Below are 25,199 nucleotides of genomic sequence, written 5' to 3'. Positions count from 1 at the left end.
AACTCATTATTTCAAGACAACAACGTTCTCATCTTGAGATAATTAATTCGTTATCTCTAGATAACAATTCAGAAAATTATAGTAACAGCTCATGGCCTCTCCGGACTTCCGTATTGGACTGCTTTCTGAATGATGCACAATGCAGGGCCGCCAATCAGAAGAGAGCTCATTTACATTTATAAGTCTTAAAGGTACAGTAACAAACAGTCTGTTTAAATCTACACACTTAAAAATTATGGTTCCTCATGGGTTCTTTAGTAAAGAAAATGGTTCTATATAGAACCATGAACACTCAAAGAACCCTTTCCAGGATTAAAGGGTTCTTTGAATCATGAAATAGATCTTCAGACTGATGGAGAACGTGCTGTGGATGGATCTATATAGCACCTTTTTGAAAAGGGTTCTATATAGAACCATCTACAGCACGTTCTCCATCAGTCTGAAGATCTACCTCATGATTCAAAGAACGCTTTACTCATGGACAAATATATAGAATATACAGAACCATTTTCTTTACTAAAGAACCCCTGAAGAACCATCATTTTTAAGTGTGTAAGGCATAAAGAGAGGCTATGCTTGTCTGTGGTCACCTGCTCCTCCAGTGCTTCTTCTGAAATTAAAGGTATTAATAATGAGTTTGTCCTCTTCGCTGCAGTAACAGCCTCTACTCTTCTGGGAAGGCTTTATAGATGTTGGAACATTGCTGTGAGGATTTGATTCCACAGGAGAATTAGTGAGGTCAGGTGCTGATGCTGTTCTGGGTCACAAACAGACCACAATTACAGACACGTTTCTCTGTATTATTGTCTTTCGTTCACTCATACCCCATATGTGAACTACAAAGTGCGCCTATATTGTAAGGTAGACCTCATAAAATGGACAGTGAGGTGTCTCTAATTAAGAGGACAGTGAGTGTATATAAAACATATGGGACCAGTTATTAAATATAGGTACATACAGAAAACTAATGAAATCTTCAAACAGCTCAGAGCTTCACTATGATCTGTCTAAGACCATGTACAGGCTTTTATTCTCTCCCCGTAGGTTTTTATATTGGACCTGCAGTGTTATTTAATACACAGAACAAATAATCTGCCAAGTGCCTGCAGCCTTGCACGAAACACAAACAAGAGGTGAATTAAATTCCATGATTCTTTTTCTCTTACACATTTTCTCCCTTCTACAACGTACTGTAAAGCTCGGTGAGAAATGGGTTTGCATGGCTGCGTGATACGGCTGTGTTGTAGTCGTAAATCTGTTTGTGTGTTGGAGCTGAACTGATCTGGGTTGATAAGAACTGAGTATTTGTTTTTTTTTTCCCCCAAGTAATTTTGGTCCATTTCTTTTTGTCCATTCATCATGAAATTTGCACAAAATGTAAAGAGAAACAGTTTCAAATTATGTCAAAAACTGAAAAACAACAAAAATGGAGATACAAGGTTTTGTTCCGACAGCGGCGATATATTGAATACATCCAGGCTATATTATATACAGATAATTACATATATATAATTCATATGGGAAATATTAGTATTACAAATAGATACTTGCATATATAAGACATATAAGACATATTAAACATATTTTTTACATTTAGGTACTTACATATACTTTTTGGACATATATATGATCCCAAGTCCTGATAATGACCCAATCCCATTTCACCCCTTGCCCCTACCACTTAGCCCTACCCCTCCGTTTTGTGTGTTTAGGGGTAGGGTGTCCTGATTTTTGTTAAGGGCTACATAACCCTCCAAATGGAGGTTTTCCAGAGTGACAATCCAAACAGAGTGATAAGAAAAAAAGAAAAAACGGCAAGATGGCTGAACAAGCAACCAAAGAAACCCACAAATGTGAGAATTTACTCTGTTTAAAATTACGATAATCACTGTATTATCTTAATTTAATGTTATTTCAATGTATTATGGTCCTTTTCTTCATAACAAGCATAAAAAAATAGTATGCTAATGTCTCAGCAGTTAGCTAGCTAACCTTGCCGTTCCACCTTAAATAGTCCAGCAGTTCTGATGCCTGAAGTGCTAGAATGTAACTGCTGCTCCATTTAAGGTGGAACGGGAAAATTCAAACAAGAAGCTGGCGAATATCTGACTTCAGCTTCATATCACTGAAGAATTCGTAATAGGCAATAATAAATAATTGCCCCCCTCTTTGAAGGCATATGATGCCCTAAATGTAACTAAAGCCCAGCAGTGAGGAGCTGAACTTTACCCTCCTCTGCTGTCACTGCAGACTGGCAGGGTCGCCTACAGAGCAGCGCTGGTAGCTGTTAATGAAGTAATGCTCTTTTTATTTGAGGGTCCCGTTTCATAGAGGAAGATTTGAACCACTACCACTTGTAACTCAGTTCTAAGGGTCAAGGTGACACTTGAAAACAAGGGGCAGGGGTAAAAATACGGAATAGGATTGTATAAAAACGAACGTGTTTGTGTGGGGAGCTCCAGTGAGACGGCTTGCAGGGCTGTGCAGGAACGGCACTGGGGCAGTGATATAGACGGGTCTTTGTAAGGGTGGGGGCCTGCTGGGGCCAGGCAGAGCAGGATGATCAAAGCCCAAAGAGGAAGGCCTGGACACTGTCTCAGAAACGGCTGACATGGAGCAGGGAGTCATTAAACTCCACACAAACCCAGCCAGAACAGCAGCTCCGGCTCTGAGAGGCTCTACCACTGCGCTGACCCTCTTAAACCTTAGGCTTATCACTCAGTTCTTAATCTTAAGACTTATTATTCAGTAGCTACTGCAGATTATTCAGCAACTTCTATCAAATTAATGTCTGTAGTTGTAAGAACAAGGAACTGAACCGTGCTCCCGCGTACCGGCCGTGTTTAGGGTTACAGTCTTCGTCTAAAGACTTTTTATCAATGTTAGTTTTCAGTTAACGCTTGAAATGGCCAAGACCTGCTGGGGCCCAAACGTTTATTGTGCAGTCCTGCAGAAAAACCATGTAGTTACTGAATAATAAATCTTAGGATGTAATAAATAAGCCATCATATGTCTACCGCAGTTATGTTAATTGTTGTGTTTGTCATTTTATGCTGCCAACTGTTAGTAAGACTATTGTCTTACTGGGTTTTATGTTGTTTTCTCATTGTTATTTTAACCCTCTTTCATATTTCCCTTTCCTCAAATGGCTTTCGCTGCCTGCCAGGCTGTCAGTGTAATCAGGAATATGTTCTTAATGGCTTGGTTGTTTAAACTAAAGGTTAAATAAATAAAAAAATGGGATGTTGGGGGGTTAAGTAAGAAAAATACCTGCAAAGAACTGATGAACAATATACTCAACTGAGTATATTTACCTTTAACACCCAGCTTCATGTCTCAAAAGGGAAACCTTCCACAATAGCGTGAGGATGAGACAATGAGAGGAACCAAGACGTAAAAAGGGAACCTGCCTAAGAACATGAGGAAGAACCACTGAGAAGAAATAAGATTCAGATGAAGAATCTCCCTAAAAGAACATGAGGAAGAAACACTGAAAGGACCCAAGACTCAAAAGGGGAACCTCCCCAAGAACATGAAGAACAACAGAGAAAGCAAGACTCGAAAGGGGAACCTCCCCAAGAACATGAGGAAGAACCACAGAGAAAGCAAGACACAAAAAGGGAAACTCCCAAAGGACATGAAGAAGAACCACAGAGAAAGCAAGACTCGAAAGAGGAACCTCCCAAAGAACATGAAGAAGAACCACAGAGAAAGCAAGACACAAAAGGGGAACCTCCCAAAGAACATGAAGAAGAACCACAGAGAAAGCAAGACACAAAAGGGGAACCTCCCTAAGAACATGAAGAAGAACCACAGAGAAAGCAAGACTCAAAAGGGGAACCTCCCAAAGAACATGAAGAACCACAGAGAAAGCAAGACACAAAAGGGGAACCTCCCTAAGAACATGAAGAAGAACCACAGAGAAAGCAAGACACAAAAGGGGAACCTCCCAAAGAACATGAAGAAGAACCACAGAGAAAGCAAGACACAAAAGGGGAACCTCCCAAAGAACATGAAGAAGAACCACAGAGAAAGCAAGACACAAAAGGGGAAACTCCCAAAGAACATGAAGAACCACAGAGAGAGCAAGACTTGAAAGGGGAACCTCCCTAAGAACGTGAAGAACCACAGAGAGAGCAAGACTCGAAAGGGGAACCTCCCAAAGAACATGAAGTAGAAACACAGAGAAGAACCAAAGGCCTGCTGAAGGTGATGTGGATGGTGCTACCGTAGATCAGCAGGGTTACTGCCTGGCCTGTTACTGATCCACACCAGCGGCGTAACCAACTCTTATGAAAGGTGTTGAATCAACTGCATGTTGCACAAATCAGCTGTAACAGCCTTCAGGAGCTTCTGAATGGAGGAATCCCTGACAGTCATCAGTTACTGAAGCTGTACTTTTGCTGCAGATACTTAGTCAAACTCTTTTGTTTCATGTTAACCCTCTAAGGGAGACGCAAACAGTGTCTATTTCTGCTGTTTACACTTTTCTGGGTAACACTTTATTTGGAGTGGTCCTTTGTAGATGATTAATAAACTCTTAACAGACTATCAGTAACACATCAACAGCATATCAGTGAAGTAGCAGCAGTGAAGCATCTGAACACACTGAAGTAAACATCCTGTAGATGTTCTGTTGATACATTACTTACATTAAGTAGATGTGTTGTTAATATGTTACTTCCATTATGCAAAACCCTAACCTTACCAACCTTACACAACACCTAACCCTCACCCTGGGCCTAATCCTAACCCTAACCTCAACCTCAATCCGAAACCTAATCCTAACCCTAACCTTAACCTCAACCCGAAACCTAATCCTAACCCTCCGCTTAACCTCAATCTGAAACCTAATCCTAACCCTGGCCCTAATCCTAACCCTAACCTCAACCTCAATCCGAAACCTAATCCTAACCCTAACCTCAACCTCAATCCGAAACCTAATCCTAACCCTAACCTCAACCTCAATCCGAAACCTAATCCTAACCCTAACCTCAACCCGAAACCTAATCCTAACCCTCCGCTTAACCTCAATCTGAAACCTAATCCTAACCCTGGCCCTAATCCTAACCCTAACCTCAACCTCAATCCGAAACCTAATCCTAACCCTAACCTCAACCTCAATCCGAAACCTAATCCTAACCCTAACCTCAACCTCAATCCGAAACCTAATCCCAACCCTAACCTCAACCTCAATCTGAAACCTAATCCTAACCCTCCGCTTAACCTCAATCTGAAACCTAATCCTAACCCTCCGCTTAACCTCAATCTGAAACCTAATCCTAACCCTGGCCCTAATCCTAACCCTAACCTTAACCTCAACCCAAAACCTAATCCTAATCCTAACCCTGGTCCTAATCCTAACCCTAACCTAATCCCAACCCTAACCTCAACCTCAATCTGAAACCTAATCCTAACCCTCCGCTTAACCTCAATCTGAAACCTAATCCTAACCCTCCGCTTAACCTCAATCTGAAACCTAATCCTAACCCTCCGCTTAACCTCAATCTGAAACCTAATCCTAACCCTGGCCCTAATCCTAACCCTAACCTTAACCTCAACCCAAAACCTAATCCTAATCCTAACCCTGGTCCTAATCCTAACCCTAACCTTAACCTCAACCCAAAACCTAATCCTAATCCTGGTCCTAATCCTAACCCTAACCTTAACCTCAACCCAAAACCTAATCCTAATCCTAACCCTAATTTTAATCTCAACCCAAAACCTAATCCTAACTCTAGCTCTAATCCTAACCCTAACCTCAACCTAAAACCTAATCCTAACCTTCATGTTTCTGATGTGTTACTGAGTCTGCTGAGTGTTTGTTTCATGTAAAAGAACTGCTCAAAATAAAGTGTCACCCTTTTCTGTTAATAATATAATTTCTAAATGGTTTGCTGTGTTTATCTGATAAGCACCGAACATCGTCTAACAAAGCTGAAATTTTTTATTCAGAAATTCAGGCTGTATGAACTATGTAGGGTGTAAGTGTGTGTGTGTGTGTGTGTGTGTGTGTGTGTGTGTGTGTGTGTGTGTGTGTGCTGGACTTCAGAGCAGAGGTCTGGTGGTCTGTGTAATAACTGAAGTGGTCTCACAGCTCTGGTCTCCAGGGAGACAGCTGTTTTATGTCCACAGTGAGACATCCCATAATGACATCCCAAGAGAGGAGAGCCACGACAGTCACTGGCTCAGGTTACAGCAACACACACTCATACTTGTTTTTATACAATGCTAGAATGTGTGGTCAATCGGTACATATATTTACACACACATATGTGTAATATATATATATTTATATATATGTATATATATAGCTGTTGTCGGAAGAAAACATCATATCTCCAAAATGGTAACTTTACAGGAGAAGGAAAAAACATACTTACTTTTAATGTAAGTCAATGAAGTCAGAATTTTTTCCAAGTCATTTTGGGCCGTTTCTTTTAGTCCATTCATCATAAAATTTACATACATTGTAAAGGGTAACAGGTATTTTCAAATTTTGTCAAAAACTGAAAAACGTCAAAAATGGAGATACAAGATATAAAAGGAGATACAACTGCAGCTCTATATATTTATATGTATATATACGTATGTGTGTATATACAACTGCATATATATATATATATATATATATATATATATATATATATGTATATATATATAAACACAACAGTAACAATATGCAAGTACCTATATGTAATAATATATCCCACATGTATCTACATGTAATCAGAATTTTCTTACTTACAGAACTTTTGCTCTTTAACTTTTAAAAAATAGTCTTATTTTTTTTAAAAGTTAAAGAGCAAAAGTTCTATATTACATATAGGTACTTGCTAGTTCTATATTACATATAGGTACTTGCATATTGTTACTGCAGCATCTGTAAAAAGCATTATAAAAGGTCAGGACATTTCTGTCCTGAAACCACACAAAAACCAACACATACACTCATGCTCAATCTGTGAGTCTCTCCTTCTCCACCACCTCTCTCCAAACAAAGGCCAGGAATCCTGTAATGTATAAAACAGACGGTGCTTCCTGTCCGATACATGCTGAATGTAACGTTCCCACGGGCCACTCACCGCTTCCATTAATATTCCCTTTACTAACACACCTGACGCAGGTCTCCCGGGCTCCGAGAACCACTCCGTAGCCTGCGAAGGCACTGCAAATCTCACATCTTAGCAAAGACCAACTCAACTCCAATACCAAAACACATTTAATACTGCATTAGTGAGAAAAAAACAGATATTCCCAGCATGCAATGTAATGTATGCTCTCACAGACTCCATAATCACATCTTACTGCATCTACTGTCAGGCCTGAAATGAATATCCCAGTTGGCTTTATTATTTTTCACAACTCCGCTAAGCAAAGCTCTGTATGTTGTGGGACCTGGCTGGTGTATCATTTGGCTGATAGGAGGACTTTCCTTATTTTTAACCTTCTATTTTACTAATTTTATTATGGAATTATGCAGTGACCACAAAAATCAAACTGATCTTATATTTTAGATTCTTAGAAGTCTATTTTTGCTTTGATGTCAGCTTTGCGACTCTAGAGTTGGCTACAGTTGGAATAATACCAGAATTTTGTATTCAGTAAAATTTGACAATCTTCTATACCAACTGACACCACAGGAAAAGCAGAAATGCCATTTAAGCACAATTTTAAAAATTTCAATTTAAATTTTATAATTATAATACTGTATTATTATTACCTACAAAGGCTGGCTATTCAAATGCTAAACCAGTGAGCTTAACCACATCGACCAAACATTCAAACATTTACCAACAAAGCAATGTTGGTGGTGGTTCTTACAGTGTCTAGAGAGCATTCTGGGAGAACATTCTGGTACCAACAGTCACACAAGCTTGGGTTGGTTTGGGTTTGTTTGGTACATGTGCTTCTCAGCAATATTATGTCATATTGAGTGTGTTTACACACACTTAAAAATCCGATCATAATTGGATTTCTGCAGTTATCTGATTATTCAAATGGTCATGTAAACACCATACTCTGATCTAGATATCCGATTAAGAAATCTGATAAAGAGAGCTGGATTTTAGCTCAGTAATCGGATTTCTCAGTGCATGTGAACTCTTACTCTGATTTCTTTCGTATTTCTCAGTCTGCGCATGCGCGAAAACAGACGGCGGTACTGGAAACAAGCTAAAATCAAGCTCTCTTTATCGGATTCCTTAATCGGATTTCTAGACCTTATTCTGATCTAAGACATAGGAGTATGCTGTTTATACTACTATTTGAATAATCAGATAAATGCAGAAATTTGATGATGATCGGACTACTGAGGGCAAGTAAACACACTCAGTGTCTTTTACAAATATAAATATAAATGTAAATTTAAATCACGCCAGAACAACTGAACTGAACCACAGATATAAAATGTAATCTGACTGTACTGTATGGACCAAACCTCTCTAATATAAATCATAGATAATCAGTCCTTCTCTTTTTTTAGCCTGGTTGCTCCAGGCTGTGCTCCACACCCATCTGCCATGTAGCTACACACAGATACCTGTAATTAACAAACCTGTCCTGCCACTTCGCCAGCGCCAACACACACTCCAGAAACACTTCACACCTGGCTGTCAGACAGACTGTCATGTAAACACAGAGTAATATCTGTCTGTCTGTCTTGTTAGGACATCCGAGAGAGATCAGAGCCAAACTGAACGCTAACCTGGCTGCTTTCCTGAATCTGAAAAGACTATGTTGTGGGTGTGTCTGCAGTGTCACTTCATACTTTAGCTCAAGTGTCTTCTTTCAAGTGGGTTGTCTTCTGTTTCCTTTATATTTAGTGGGAGGATAATGGTTTCCACTGCACACAGTGTAAACATCTTCCACTTCTCTGGCCTTCGCCTCGCCCTTTGAGGGGCGTCTGTCTACGACACAGGACATGAACGAACCTGTCAGTCTTTCTGACTCAGGAAAGCAGGAGGTTCTCTTCTTATTCACGTATGCAAGTCTTGTATATAGGGGTTTAAAGCAGACGTCTTAAATTAAACATTTCGGTCATCTGTGTTAGACCTGTGCAGTTAAAATGTTGGTCCGGCATCCAAAGACAATTTTTCCAACTGCTATAGTTTTATTCAAGTTTTATATAAAGTTTTATTCAAGAATAATCATGGAATTTGAACCAAAAGTGTTGGACGCCCTTCCTAAATACTGACTGCGAGTGTTTCAGCCAAACCTACTGCTTAACAGGTATATAAGATCAAGCACGCAACACTGGCACTAGAATAGGATGCACGGAAGAGCTCAGGGACTTTGTGGCACTGTCGTACATGGTTCTTCAAGGGTTCTAAGGCACTTAAAGAACCCTCTGCATGATTAAAGGGTTCCTTGCATCATGCAAGCGTTCTTCAGATTGATGGAGAAGTGCTGTAGATGATTCTATATAGAACTTTTTTGAAAATGGTTCTATATAGCACCCTAAAAAAAACTCCAGCAGCACTGCTGTGTCTGATCCACTCGGACCAGCGCAACACACACTAACACACCACCACCACGTCAGTGTTACTGCAGTGCTGAGAATGATCCACCACCCAAATAGTGCCTGAGGGTCCAGTGGGGGTCCTGAGCACTGAAGAACAGGGTAAAAGGGGGCTAACAAAGTATGCAGAGAAACAGATGGACTACAGTCTGTAACTGTAGAACTACAAAGTGCACCTATATAGTAAGTGGAGCTGATAAAATGGACAATGAGCGTAGAAACAAGGCTCTCTGTGACGGCGGGTTTGTTGATGCTTTAGCCAAGTGCCGTAAAATAGTCGGACACAGTCCTGCAAACACAGCAGAGCGGAAAGTTCAGCCTCTCATGGTCAAGAAGAGAAGACACTCGTCCAGGATGTACCCATGCGCTGAAATTCAGCTCTCGAAATGATAAAGTGGGTCCAACACAACAAAGGCACACCGAAGGCAACGCTGGCACAGCAGAAGCACAATTTAGCCACACTTTTCACTGCCAATTCTTTTGTTTTATCTCCCCCACAAAAAACAAGTAAACACTATTTAAACTTCACGATTAATCATGATTAATCACAACTTATTAATTTTTTAATCGATTGACACCACTGGTTAAAATCTGTCTTTTTTTATAACTCATGCAGTTGTTCAGAGTCCCAGAAGCACTGACCACACCCACCACATACCCAGAACAGCATGTCGTGAAATAATTTATCATGATAAGGATGATGTGGTCATTTAGCCTCCACTACCCACACACCTCTGCTGTACATCTATACGTCTCACTCGACTGACTGTACAGCGTCCTACAGCTGCGCACAGCGTCTCTCCTGCGCTGCACACACAGAAGCTCTATGAAGTGAAGTGTATAATGTGAGCGTTAAATTAAGGCCACACGGGTCTGTAATACCGAATGAAAGGCAGATGGGTTTGTTTGAGAGAAACATGTTAAACTGCTCACTGAACAAACAGCGCAATAAACACGACCTTCAACTCACAGATGTCTCAGTTCACTGTTCTCAAACATTCCCCAAACTCAGCAGTGAGTTTACCGATGCTCTGCTGGCTGTTTCACTGAACTCTAAGAGCTCTTAATGCCGTTTTTATTTCTATATGTCTACATTACGGACATTAAAAACCCAAAACCTCCCGAAAATCTCATTTTATGATGAAGGGACCAACAGAAATGGTCAATGAGCGTAGAAACAAGGCTCTCTGTGACGGCGGGTTTGTTGATGCTTTAGCCAAGTGCCGTAAAATAGTCTGACACAGTCCTGCAAACACAGCAGAGCGGAAAGTTCAGCCTCTCATGGTCAAGAAGAGGAGACACCCGTCCAGGATGTACCCATGCGCTGAAATTCAGCTCTCGAAATGATAAAGTGGGTCCAACACAACAAAGGCACACCGAATTACGGACATGTCAAAAACCCAAAACCTCCCGAAAATCTCATTTTATGATGAAGGGACCAACAGAAATGGTCCAAAAACCCTGTACACTAAAGTTAAGAGCAACTTTTCTTCTTTTGTTGAGGGACACTCTTAAAAAGATGGTTCTTCAAGGGTTCTTTAGTAAAGAATATGGTTCTATAAAGAAGCATGAACACTCAAAGAACCCTCCGCATGATTAAAGGGTGCTTTGCATCATGAAAGTGTTTTTTGGATTGATGGAAAATGTGCTACAGACGGTTCTATATTCTATATGGAACCATTCTGAAAAGGGTTCTATATAGCATCCAAAAGGGTTCTTCTATAGTTACAAGCTTGACACCGTAACAGTAGAAGAACGCTTTTGGGTGCTATATAGAACAATTTTCAAAAAAGTTCTAGATAGAATCATATACAGCACATTCTCCAGCAATCTGAAGAACCTTTTCATGATACAAGGAACCCTTTAATCATGCAAAGGGTTCTTTGAGTGTTCATGGTTCTAAATACCCTTTAATCATCCTCTAGAATGTGCTGTATATGGTTCTGTTAAGCACCTTTTTGAAAAGCATTCTACATAGCATCCAAAAGGGTTCTACTATTGTTATGATGTCAAGCTTGTCACAGTTGAAGAACCCTTTTGGGTGCTATACAGAAACCCTTTTCAAAAAGGTTCTATATAGAACCATATACAGCACATTCTTCATCAATCTGAAGGACCCTTTCATGATGCAAAGATCCTTTTAATTATGCAAAAGGGTTCTCTGAGTGTTCATGGTTCTTTATAGAACCATTTTCTTTACTAAAGAACCCTTGAAGGACCATGATTTTTAAGAGTGTACCATGTTTTCCTACAACAGTGGCAATTTTTCTAGATTTCAATATACAATATTTGCATATTATCTACAGTTTTTTAACTGTGGATTTTAGTTTAGCTTAATTTAGAAATAAACTACATTAAATGTTATGTTATATATGTTATATAATACAATGTAGTGTACAATACAATAATACAGAATTCAGCTTCAGTAGTTTTTATAGGTCTGAAAACTGACTAAATTAAAAATATTTTGTTTTGGCTCAATAAAACAAGTCTTATCTTGTTATATCTACCAAATGTATCTATCTACAATTATAATAAATATCTACAATTCTACAATTACATATCTACATATCTACAATTATAATAAAAATTGTCACTAGAAGCTGCTGTAACTGTCCTTATTGAGGATGAGTTTTCATTGGTGGATCCAAAAAAGTACATTTAAATTTTACTATGTTCTGCTCTGTGGTTTTCATTATGATTTGACTCGAATTCGTCAACAGAGACGGAGCTTTCATGTGGAAAAAGCAGTACACACTGGATCATATGCCACTTGGCACAACCGGCACATATACTGGATACTGGAGTGCATCCAAAAGTCTTGCTCAGTGTGTTTGGTGTATAACGTTATGGGATTTCAACCATTATTTACTCTCTGTAGTGCAATTCTGACAGCGTTCTGTCAGCTGTACACGGCTGTAGTCCTAACAGGTCAGAGACGCCGGGCGGTGGCCCATTTAATGAGGGCTGAAGGTGTGGTCCCACTTTTGTCGCCCACCACACCTCTGCGTACACCACTGGGGCAAACGTGACATTTGCTCCTGCAACGTTACCATTTACAGGAAAAACCTTATCCAGGAGTAATTAATCATTTTTTAGGCTTTTTTTAAATTTTCTGGCTTTTTCATATACACAGTCGAGTCACATTATTATGACCACACTTCATGTCCCCAAGGTCTGGGGAATGTTTTCGTGGCATTCCCTGGGCCCACTCATCCAAGTGGAAGGCACTCTTAACTGATTTGGGTATAAATATCCATTCTTCCAGATCACATACATCCATATATGCTGACTGTCCCACCTGGGTCGGATGGGATCTTCCAGCAAGACAATGCAACGTCACACGGCTAGAAATGTCCGACATTGGTTGGAAGAGCATGACCAAGATTTCTGAGTACTACCCTGGCCCAGTAATTCCCCAGACTTGAACCCAATTAAGCATATGTGGGACCACCTCGATCGCTGTGTTCGCTCCATGGACACACCCTCCAGCAGCTGTGGGATGCACTGCAGTCAGCATGGCTCCAGATACCTGTGACAACCCACCAGGACCTTACTGAGTCACTCCCAGCCCGTCTAGCTGCTGTCTGTGCTGCACTCGGCGGTTAATCTGGATATTAGCTGGTGGTCATAATAATGTGACTCGACTGTGTAGGTTTTTTTAGTCTTATTGTCAAAATTCATTATAAACCTGCCTTTTAATTTAGAAATAAACTACATTAAATGTTGTTATATATTTTATATAACACAGGCAAGACACCGATTACAGAATGACAGCTCAATGTCTGAGAGCTATTTTTCACTTACGGTGCTATAAGTAATACTGCAATACAGTATTAATGTAAAGCACTTCTACTAATAATAACACTGTAATACCATATTACAATAACAATGGAAAAAGCCCACAAAGATAGCTTTACAAGCCTGTGTGTGTGTGAGAGAGAGGGGGGCTGCTGGATTATGTTTTACAGCGTTTCGTGCCACTGTGCCCTTTGCTCTGGGATAAATCCTGCAGGGCTGTGCTGGTGTTAATGGTGTAATGGGTAGCAGAGGAACGCAGGCCACCCTGGGGAAGGTAATTGGCGCCTCCCAGCCGGAGTGGAGAAAATGGTTTGGACTGCACCAACGCGCTGATCTGGGGGGGGGGTTTGCAGTAGTGGCAGGAACTTGTCCTCAAAAACCGCCGTGTTCCCAGCCTGTCTGTCCTTGTGCGATCTCTCCGACGGAATTTTCTCTCTTTTTCCTCTCGTCCTGTCTGTTAATCTGCCTTATTTTACTCGCTTTTTCAGTGCCCGTGTGTGGGCGGGTGTCATTTTAATTTCACACCTCTGCCACACACGCTCGCAGGAGAAAAAGAAAAAGAGATTGTGAGAGACGGTAAGAAAGGCAGACTGACTGCAGTGTGCAGAGGCAGTGACAGTGTGCTGACAGACATTACCAGATAAGAACTCACGCTCAAGTGGGAGAACAGCTATCACCTTTCAGGTCCTACAGATCTGGGTACGTCTGCGCTAGCGCTGCTCAATATGGACAGATACCATATTGTGATTATATTCCTACATACTGTGGCTGCAGTGTGTCTGGCAATGTAATGAAAATAGAGCTGGCATGATTTTTCTCTTCTGACACCACTAATATTTCCAAAACCTTGAGTACTGGTCAGTGTCAATGCTTTAAAATGAGATCTTCGCAATTAGGGCTGTCAAATGAATTCAGAAATAAAAATTACAAATCAAATTTTTCTTGTTTTTCTTGTAACTTTAAATACACTATAAGACCAAAAGTATGTGGACAGCCCTCCTAATGATTGAGTTCAGCAAGACAATGCGACGTCACATGGCTAGAAATGTCCGACATTGGTTGGAAGAGCATGACCAAGGTTTCCGAGTACTACCCTGGCCCAGTAATTCCCCAGACTGGAACCCAATTAAGCAGATCTGGGACCACCTTGATCGCCACGTTCGCTCTATGGATTCTCCCTCATGCACCCTCCAGCAGCTGTGGGATGCACTGCAGTCAGCATGGCTCCAGATACCTGTGACAACCTACAGGACCTTACTGAGTCACTCCCAGCCTGTCTAGCTGCTGTCTGTGCTGCACACAGTGGTTACAATGGATATTAGCTGGTGGTCATAATAATGTGACTCGACTCGAGGTTTTTTTAATATTATTGTCAAAATTCATAATAAAAGGTGGGTGGAAAACTTGTTTATGATTAGTTCACAGCACAAACAGCTTCCAGCACTGCTGAGCGTTACAGTGAACTCTTTTTAGTATATTTACAACAGCGTGTTCAGTGATTTCGTTAAGTTGCGTGTTTCGGCCACACCCACTGTTAACAGGTGTACACAACCAAGCACATAGCCATGCAGTCTCCTTAGCCAAACACTGGCAGTAGAATGGATCGCACTGAAGAGCTTGGTGACTTTAAACGTGGCACTGTCATAGGATGCCACCTTTGCCACAGCTTAGTTGGTGAAATTTCTGCCCCGTTAGATCTGCCCCAGTCAACTGTAAGTGCTATTACTGTGGAATAAAAGCGTCTAGTAGCAACAACAGCTCAGCCGTGAGAAAGTACACTAGGTAAAGTCACAGAGCGAGGCTGCTGAGTGCTGAAGCACATAATAGTCGTCTGCCCACTTTGACTGAATGGGCAGAAACAGCTGGAAAGTGGGTGCCACTCCATATTAATGCCTATGGTTTTGGAGTGGGAAGTCCAATAAGCTCATATAGATGTCATGGCCAGGTATCCACATACCTCTGGCCAGATTGTGTACGTTTCAAAATTAAATCAGAATATTATTTTCCAAAGAAAATAAGTAAGAAACATAACTGCAGTAAATTCCAGATTTCTAAGTGAATGTTGTCTCCAAAATCCACAAGGGTAAAATATCAAGCTTCACAAAAAGCACACAGCGTTTAAACCAGTGATTCAAACCAGTTTAACCAGTTATCACTGCAGTGATAACCTGCTGATATCCCGCTTTACTATATATATTTTATATTATTAAAGGCTTACTGCGCTAAAAAAGCATCCACATTTGCAGTGTTGGCTTGTTAGAAAAGTCTGCCATCTGAGGCAGATCATCAGTTACCTATTAGCGGTATTCTGCTTATAAAGCTGCCTCATTTAGAGGGATGAGTCGCTAAAAAGCTGTTAGATGCAAATATCCCCTTACGAATTAAAGTCAGAATAAATGTTTGTTTTATTTGTTCAAGGTCAGCAATGGCATCTTCTTCCCTCTGTTTGATAGTCATGGCATGTAGTAATGTTACTCAGTAATCAGCCTGGAAGACATGCTAGCCACGTTTACATGCAGCCTAAAAATACGTTAACAATCTGACTAATAGCTCAATCGGAAAAGACTAGTCCTATTGAGTTGTATACATGGACGTACTCTATTCCGATTGAGTTATTAGTCGGATTATTTTAGATTATTAAAGGCTTACTGTGCTAAAAAGCCATTTAGAATACAGTTTCTATCCGTTTATTCGAGGTGGGTAATCCTGTAAATAATCCATTAAATAGAAGAATAATATCCGTGTAAACGCCTGTATCTGATTACATTCCCTATCGGAAAGTTTAAGTCCGTTCTGATCATGTTCGTCACGTCATAGTGAAAGTTTATACCGTTCAACATGGCGGAGCAGAAACTGGTCTGCAGAGGAGACGAAGTTTATGCTCTGATCTTTAAAAGACGGCGGTGGGACGGACGTCCAGCTTATGTGTCTCAGAACACGCCGTCTTCCTCTCGACCTTCTTTAATAAGGACATGTGAAGGACGTTTTCCTGAGTCTGACATCATTTTAAAGCAATTAAAAACACGAGCACTGCTCATCTCACTCTGACTGGACTCACGTGATGCTCGCTGTCATGGTAACGTCTACACTAAGTGGTTCTCTGCGCATGCGCATCATTTTGGATCAGATTACTTGTAGTGAGCATGCAAACGGAGATTTTCATCAGATTGTTGAGAAGAGTGAGAATAAACACCTCAGTCTTAATTATAATCGGAATGTATTTAATCAGATTGGAAAAAATCTTTACATGTAAACACAGCCAGTGGAAGCCGCAGCAGAGGCTTAAACAGTCAAACGAGCATGTTCGATACGCTTGTTTTCTACGGAAATTCAAATGTCGAATTTTACTTTCTGTAAGATAATATCTGACCTACAGCTCCAATTCTGACGAAGACTGACAGACAGCAGGACTACATGCATTTTCGAACCTGTCGTTGATCCTAAGCGAGCTTTTCGATCGACAGCTGTGATGAAACAACTAAACAAACAGGAATTAGCCAGAAACAAACAGTATACAATTCAGCAGACAAAATGAGCTGTGAAATGCTACAGATACTGACTGGAGCAACACCACATTCAGCTTCACCTGACAAAAATCATCACGCAAAGACTTTTACTTCTGTTGGCGCAAAGAATTGCCAACATTAGAGCAGATTTGAAACACTATTCGGGGCTTTTGTTCTACTTTTCTTTGTTTTTTTTCTGAGCCGTAACAAGCAAAAATACACTCAGCGCCCAGATAAATAGTTTTAAACGACTGTCTAAGAGTTTTGCACGACCTCACATCCTCTATTGCTCATCTGTGCCTCTCTAGTGTTAAATAAGCAGCTGAAACGCACAGCCAGTATAAAAGACACCTGGTTTCAGCTGAAGCTCTGATGTGTTATTTGAGCTGAAATGACCAGTCTGTGTCTGCATGCCGCACAGAGCCGGTGTGTGTGGTGTGGACACTTCAAAGGGCCGTGTTAAACCTGCCAATGACATTCCTGCAGTTCATTCACAGCAGTGGTCACTCCAACCACAGACCACACAGTCTGTAGGACAGGAGTACATATATGTGTGTCCATGAGGAGAGAAAGACGTGACACTCACACAGAATCTAAGAGGCAGTTTTAGTTACTGTGCCTTTAATTCATATGTAAACGATCTCTGTTCTGATTGGCTGTCCTGTTTTGAGCCTCCTTCAAAAAGCAGAAACACTCCTTCTAACTTGCATGAATGGGCGGAGCTAAACTGTTGCAGGAATAAGCTGATCTACATAAATGAACTGTTTTCTGTGACATCACAAAAACAGTGAATACTGTTCTAGAACGTTCCCTCCACTCAGGCTGTTCTAGAATGTTCTCAATCATACTGTTCTAGAATGTTCACCCGATTCAAACCGTTCATCCACAATGTTCCAGAATGTTCTCCCCACTCACATAGTTGTAGAGCGTTCCCTTGCATTCATGCGGTTCTAGAATGTTCTCCTTCATCCATACTGTTCTGTAATGTTCTCCTCATTCACATTGTTCTACAAAGTTCTCTCCATTCAGACAGTTCTACAATGTTCTCCCCCCCTTCACACCATTCTAGATGTTCTAACCCAATTTAACACACTTCTAGAATGTTCTCCCCATTCAAGCTGTCATGGAATGTTCTCCCACATTCCACTTGTTCTAGAAAGTTCTCCGATGTTCCAGAATGTCCACTCTGCTCTCAATGTTCTAGAATGTTCCAATTTACACAGTTCTAGAATGTCCCTCTCATTTACACTGTTGTAGAAGGTCCTACCCATTCACAATTTTCAGGAATAGTCTCCCTTTTCAAACTGTTCTCCTAATTCACAATGTTCTAGAATGTTCTCCCCCATTCACACAGTTGTAGAGAGTTTCCCTGCATTAACATGGTTCTAGAATGTCCTCTTTCATCCATACTGTTCTGTAATGTTCTCCTCACTCAAACTCTTCTACAAAGTTCTCTCAATTCAGTTTTCCCTCATTCATGCCAATCTAGAATGTTCTAACCCAACTCACACTCTTCTAGAATGATCTCCTCATTCACGCCAATCTAGAATGTTCTAACCCAATTCACACTCTTCTAGAATGTTCTCCCCATTCAAGCTGTTATGGAATGTTCTCCAATGTTCCAGAATGTCCTGCCTATTCACAATGCTCTAGAATGTTCCCATTCACACAGTTCTAGAACATCCCCCTCATTAAACTGTTCTCCTAGTTTACAATGATCTAGAATGTTCTCCCTCCATTCACACAGTTGTAGAACATTCCCTTGCATTCACATGGTTCTAGAATGTCATCCTTCACCCATACTGTTCTGGAAAGTTCTCTCCATTCAGAGAGTTCTACAACGTTTTCCCTCTTTCCCACCATTTCAGAATGTTCTAACCCAATTCACGCTCTTCTCGAATGTTCTCTCCATTCAAGCTGCTATGGAATGTTCTCCCACATTCCAACTGCTCTTAAAAAAAGTTCTCCAATGTTCTATAATGTCCTCCCTATTCACAATGTTCTAGAATTCACACAGTCCTAGAACGCCGCCCTCATTCTAACAGTTCTAGAACGCCCTATCCATTCACACTGCTCAAGAATCTTCTCCCCTTTTCCAACTGTTCTAATTCACAATGTCCTTGAATGTTCTCCTCTGTTCTAGAACCCTCTCCCCCATTCAAATCGTTCTGGAAAGCTCTCCCAATTCACAACGTTCTTTCTCTCTGTTTAATTTCCTCTTCTTTTCTTTCTTCACCCCTTCTCCAGCTCATCCGCCTGCCGTTGCCATCATCCCGCAGTTCCTGTGGGCCTCTCGGCTTGGCCTTCTCGCAATCAGCGCGACAGAAGGTTCTGTGGTGGAGTCTCTAATCAGACCTTAATTCTCCCAAACTACCCCCCCCCCGGCAATCTCTCCCTCCCTCTCTCTCCAGGTTTCTGTGGCGGAGCCAAGAATGAGTGTGTCTGCAGTGTGGGAGTGTGTGTGTGAGAGTTAATGCTGGTGTGTGTGTGAGTGAGAGAGAGAGAGAGACACAAAGCTTAAGTTCAGTTGCCATGACAACCAACTTCTCGGAAGGGAGTAAAAACTCAGGTGAGTGTTTAATAATCGTCATCTCTGTCCTCGTTTCCTGACGTCCTACCTGCTAAAACTCACACACAGACGCACGCAGACACGCACCCACACACATATGTGTGTCTAGGAACTGGAATTATTACAGACAGCGCATCAGACCTGCTGCGCAGCACTTACACTCATTTATATCAGAGTCAGCAGTGACTAAACAGCAGGATGAGAATCAAGGCTTTGTCTGCAGTTTAGATCCTGACGCATGCCCTGTAAACTTATGATAATAAAATACTCCGATTCTGATATCAATGCCAAAAAATTCAACTTAAATGCTGCAGTTTACCTCGTGTGTCCATTTGCGTTGGTTTTATTTATATATGTATTCAATTTTTTATATAACTTGAAAAACCCTTTTGATCGAATCTGCTGGATGCTGCATTTAATCGTCTGATTGGCAACCCAACAATGACGATAACGTATAAACAAACAGGGAGCATTCATGGGCTGGAGGCTGGGGAAACTGCCTTGTGTCGGTTCGATCCCCTGAGCCGACGATGCCCTTGAGCAAGGCACCTAACCCCCATAGGGCTGGATAGGGCTGTGTGCTCACTGCAGCCTAGTCATCCATACCCCCTAGTGTGTGTGTTCACTAGTGTGTATGTGGTGTTTCACTGTACATATGGAGGTGAAATTTCCCCGTTGTGGGACTAATAAGCGTCACTTAAATTAAATCAATTAATTAATGTGTAGATCTGTCTACACCATGATGTAACGGGCAGACGTAGAGTAGACGAGGTCTGGAATTACAGAGGAAAGGTCTTAAAGGGTTAAACGTTTGTCCCTGACACAGCAAGCCGACGTCGAAGAACTACCGCTGACCAAGACCAACTAATGACCCACCTTTCTCTCCTACTAAGCACGAGTTTATGGACAAGAGTATATCAGTTATCAAGATCATTTGACCTATGGACTCAAGCATGTGGAAGCGCTACACTCACTGCACCTCTATTAAAACTGTGAAAGGGCAGCTTTCTAAATGTCACAAGGATGATTCTGTGATCGCAACCTTTAAGCTGGCTTTAGATGGAACTTGAAACTGAATTGCACTTGAGTTGTATAACGTTGTATAATGAAACTCACACACACACACACACACACACACACACATCATCTAAACCGCTTATCCTTCTGGGTTGCGGTGGGGTGCTGGAGCCTATCCCAGCTGTCATCGGGCGGAAGGCAGGATACACCCTGGACAGGTCGCCAGTCCATCGCAGGGCAGACAGACAGACAGACATACACACTCACACACACTCGCACCTAGGGGCAATTCAGCATGTCCAATCAGCCTGACTGCATGTCTTTGGACTACATGTGTAGGAAACCCACGCAGACACGGGGAGAACATGCAAACTCCACACAGAAAGGACTCTGGTCGCCCGGCCGGGAATCAAACCCAGGCCATGCTTGCTCTACCCACTAGCCAGTCAATGCTAACAGCTGTTTAAATGGCTGCTTGTGCTACAGTTTATGCTTCTTTGTTAGCTACTGTGGTTATGGTCTATATAGATTTTCTCCAGTCTTGAATTTGTGCTGCTACGACAGAAGGAGTGACACATCAAGAACAACCGTAAACTGCTTTTGTTTTCACCACACTTTTTCTTAACATTCTTATCAATTTTCTGACCATTCTTACCAAAGGCCTATCATTCATAGCACAAATTAGAAACTCGAATGTACAGTAATGATAAAATATTGATATATAGAAGAAGAAAAGAACGACAAAGACAGCTGGAAAAAATGGTCAAAGATAATAAAAATGCTGCAAATATGTGATGAACAAAACATCGCAGATGATTTCATATGAAGAACAGCACAATGTATTAAAACACAGGGGCTGCTTGTTTAACTAGTGGAGTAACGGAATGTGTTGCGTGCAACTTTGATTTAAATTTATGAATTGTGAAAATACGTTGCGTGCAACTCACAACATGCAACTAGTTGCATAAAAGCAAAGGCAGCCCTAGTCTTTGCTCTGTTTCTCTAGGAGTATTGCAAAGTTGATGAGACGCAGCGCTGCAGAAGCCGGGCTACGGTAATAAATACTCTCATCTAGTGACTCTCAGTGACTTTAATCCAACCATTCTACATCAGGGGTGCTCAAACTTTTGTGGCTTGAGATCTACTTTTTCCAGTGGACGTTATTGTGAACCACCTTAAAAAAAAGGCCGGCCTCATCCTTTTTTAAAAGCTTTGAAACATTTTTAATGCACTTCAGTGGCCGATTAAAGGGCAAACGACTGGAAAATCACGCTAACCTTACTGTCAGCCAGGTTTGTATAGTCTGGAGCACTTTTTTCTTCCTGAGTTCACTTTTAGTTTTGAATTCGTTGTTATAGTTTCTATGTATAGTTCGTAAATGCCTCCTGATGTTCCCCTTCTTTAGAAGTGTATTGGCTACTTGGCAAATCAAGCAGATGCTTTTCGAGTTTGACATTGCAAAAAATAGTCCTCCTCTTGTTCTGCATGAAAGTAGCAAGTTTGTCGGTTTCTTTGTGCTCAGCCTCGCACTCGTCTTCTGAAAGAGTCAGTCACTGCTGTCGGAACAAAACTGTATCTCCAAAATGGTAACTTTACAGGAGAAGGAAAAAACCTACTTTACTTTTAATGTAAGTCAATGGAACCAGAGTTTTTACCAAGTCATTTCGGACCATTAATTTTGGTCAATTTTTCCTGAAGTTGACCCACAATGTAAAGGGCAACAGGGATTTTCAAATTATGTCAAAAACTGAAAAATGGACAAAAATGGAGATACAAGGTTTTCTCCATAGCAGCGCAGTGCAGGTTACAAAAGGAAAACGCAAAAATGCGCTACACAACCTGGCAACCGATAAATTAAAACCTTCTAGATTACTAGAGAGGCGAACTCACCGCAGTGCTTTAGGCGGCTGTGGTGTAGCTACGGTAACAAGCAGTAAATTGAAGAGACAGTGACCACATTTCATGTCAATCACGTTGACCTGCCCGCCGCCAGAATCAGTAAGAAAGTTGATGGACTGTTTGAATGAGGCACGATCTACCAACATGCACTGTGCGATCGACTGGTCAATCACAATGGACGTATTGGGCACCCCTGTTCTACATGATTTGCTATTGTTATACGCTAAAAAATAAATGATCATGTTTGGTTGTGTTTTTTTTTATTATTATTTTTCCCCGATTTTCTCCCCTAATTTAGTCGTCTCCAATTCCACCCGCTAGTTAGGACTCCCCCAATCACACGATGCTATCAACGCTAGGAGGGCGAAGGCTAACACAGGCTTCCTCCGAGACCTGTGAAGCGCCACCGCTTCTTTTCAAACTGCCGCTCACGCAACGTCACTGGACAGCCGAACGCGCTCGGAGGAAAGCGCCAACCGCCAGATCTGTTACGTCAGCTAACAGACGCCTGCGCTGACTAGCATCACGCTGAGTGATGGGGGGAGAAGGAGGGGCCATCCTACCCACCCAGAGAGAGCGAGGCCAACTGTGCACTCTTGGACTCCCGGCTACGGACGGCTGTAGCATCACCAGGGATCGAACTCGCGATCTCCTGATGATAGGGCCAACGCTTAGACGGGTGCGCCACTCGGGAGCCCGTTTGGTTGTGTTTAATTGGTAAAAACCCAAAACTCTGTAGTTTATCACACCAGCGTGGACTAAAGACTGTGGATAATGCTCATTCTGTGTAGGGCACAGTGAACGGTAACGCAGTGTGAGAGTACCTCTCGTAGGCAGGTGTAGATGGGGCACACGAGCACTCTGAAGGGTTCTCCAGTGCTGCTCCTCATGGTGCCAAACACCTCACACAGGAACGTGATGAAGCCCAGCCAGCACTCCACATCTGTCTGCTGCAGCTCATCCCTCCGGGTAAAGTCCTTCTGCAGAGAGAGAGAGAGAGAGAGAGAGAGAGAGAGAGAGAGAGAGAGAGAACAACAGAGAGTTAGAGGTGTGTGGGGTGTGTGGTGATGGTGTACTACAGCAGAGCGTAGGTGTGCTCAGTATGTGTGATCATATAACATATTTCACAGTTTGCATGTTCGCACAAACATACAACCTATTCTTGGCTTGTACAAATAAGCTTTAAATAAGAGGCCTTTCGTTGTCAGCCTGTAATAATAAACTGAAGACAAAGACTACTTGTGAATATCTGTGCCAACATTGGTCCTATCGCTGGCTTGAGAATGAAGGCCACACATTTTATCCCCTTGTTGCACAGCACTTAATCTTTCAGCACTCGAACGTCTGCAACATCTTGAACTTCATACATTTTGTGTATTTACTGCACTAAATGTCCAAATGGTTGTAGGCACCTGCTCATCCAGCATTTCTTCTGAAATCAAGGGTATTAATTAGGGCTGCAGCTAATCTAATATTTTCATTTTTGAATATTATCTTGAATTGTTGAATATTCTATAACAGATGTCGGCAACTATAACGTTAAGAAAAGCCATTTTGTCCTTTTAACAAAAATCAAACCACCTTGGGAGCCACAACAATTTGTCCATTTTGCCCTCTGGGCTGTAAATATGTCTCAGTATGTGTGAAAATCCAGACTTGGCTTTATTTTGAGCTTTAGCTCAGCTATAGTCGCTTTTCTCACATCTCCAGCAGGAAACTTTTCCACAAAAGTAGAACAGTTTCTTGTAAAATGTCTCACAACGTTTGACTTTTTACGAGGTTGAAGTCGCTTCTCGTTCACCAGCTTCCTGTTCATATTTTCCCGTTCCACCTTAAATGGTGCCTGAGACGCCAGAATGTAACTGTTGCACTGTTTAAGGTGGAATGAGACAATTTGAACGAGAAGCTGGCGAACGAGAAACTGACCTCAGCCTCATGACTTTGTAGTGTTTGTCAGTTTCTCGTTGCAGATTAAACGTATCAGGAAACCAGCTGGAGTGATTATAAATGTAAACAAGTCCATTCGTCTCCAAATGATCGATGTCTGTCTTAAATCTCTCTCTTTGCCTTTTCATTAGCTACTAGCTAGGTGAGATTGCTGTTATCGTTGCTATGGTGACCAGCAGTCTGAGGGTTAAAGGGTGTATTAGCAGATATTGGGCATGGTGACCTTATGTCTCATACTGGTCAGTGCTCTTCTATGCAGATTAAACAAGCTGTATGTGTGCAGCTGAACACCTGTGTCGGTAGCTGAATTCACTAATTAAAAGTAATGCCTGGACACTTCTGGACACTCAGTGTCTCCACAGTGATAATATATATCATCACCCCTTCAGCAGATGAAGATGAAGCCTAGTGGCTCTCTGAGGGGCTCAGCTAAAACCCTTCTAGTGGCTTCTTTGGCATGTTATTGGTAAACAAGTGTAATGAAGCGCGAGCCGGAGCAGAAGTTTGGCCTTTGGGTGAGGACACGGCCTGACTTTCCACCGACTCCGACAGACCGGCTTACATAACACAAAGCGCATCACAGGCTGGAATCAAAGCTTATGGTGGAGAGTTAAGAGGGCGACGTGAGGGAGTGTGCACTCGCGTGTGTGGATGCTGCTCCATCAAACGGACGAGACAGGCTTTGGAGTGAAGCGTTTCAAATCGGCAGGGTGAGATAAGGATAAGGCATGAAAGAGCCTGTTTGCAAATAACAGCAGAGAGGAGCTTCTTAAAAAAGCGTCTAAAGAGAGGCCTGGCTTGGTTGGGATGATCTGAATTCTGAGCTTATACGGGTAAGATCGAATTGGGGGAGGGCGATACGGCAAATATATTATATTAAAATACTTCTAGACACTTTACGACACGACATACATCATGATATTTTGTTTTTTGGAGATTT

General features: G+C 41.6%; 1 protein-coding gene across 3 annotated transcripts in view; it reads right to left on the bottom strand.

Moving 5' to 3' along the window:
* Positions 1-25,199, bottom strand: part of ctif (CBP80/20-dependent translation initiation factor) — a 197,290-nt gene that overhangs the window by 16,101 nt on the left and 155,990 nt on the right. For all 3 annotated transcript variants that reach the window (XM_036587477.1, XM_036587478.1, XM_036587479.1), the window contains one exon: positions 23,137-23,292. In XM_036587477.1, the coding sequence (XP_036443370.1) occupies positions 23,137-23,292 (156 nt within the window). The remainder of the gene's footprint in view (positions 1-23,136; positions 23,293-25,199) is intronic.

The sequence above is a fragment of the Colossoma macropomum genome, unplaced genomic scaffold (assembly GCF_904425465.1).
Source record: "Colossoma macropomum unplaced genomic scaffold, Colossoma_macropomum, whole genome shotgun sequence".
Lineage (NCBI taxonomy): Eukaryota > Metazoa > Chordata > Actinopteri > Characiformes > Serrasalmidae > Colossoma > Colossoma macropomum.
Note: the sequence above shows the minus strand (reverse complement) of the source record. Positions and strands in the feature narration are given on the sequence as shown.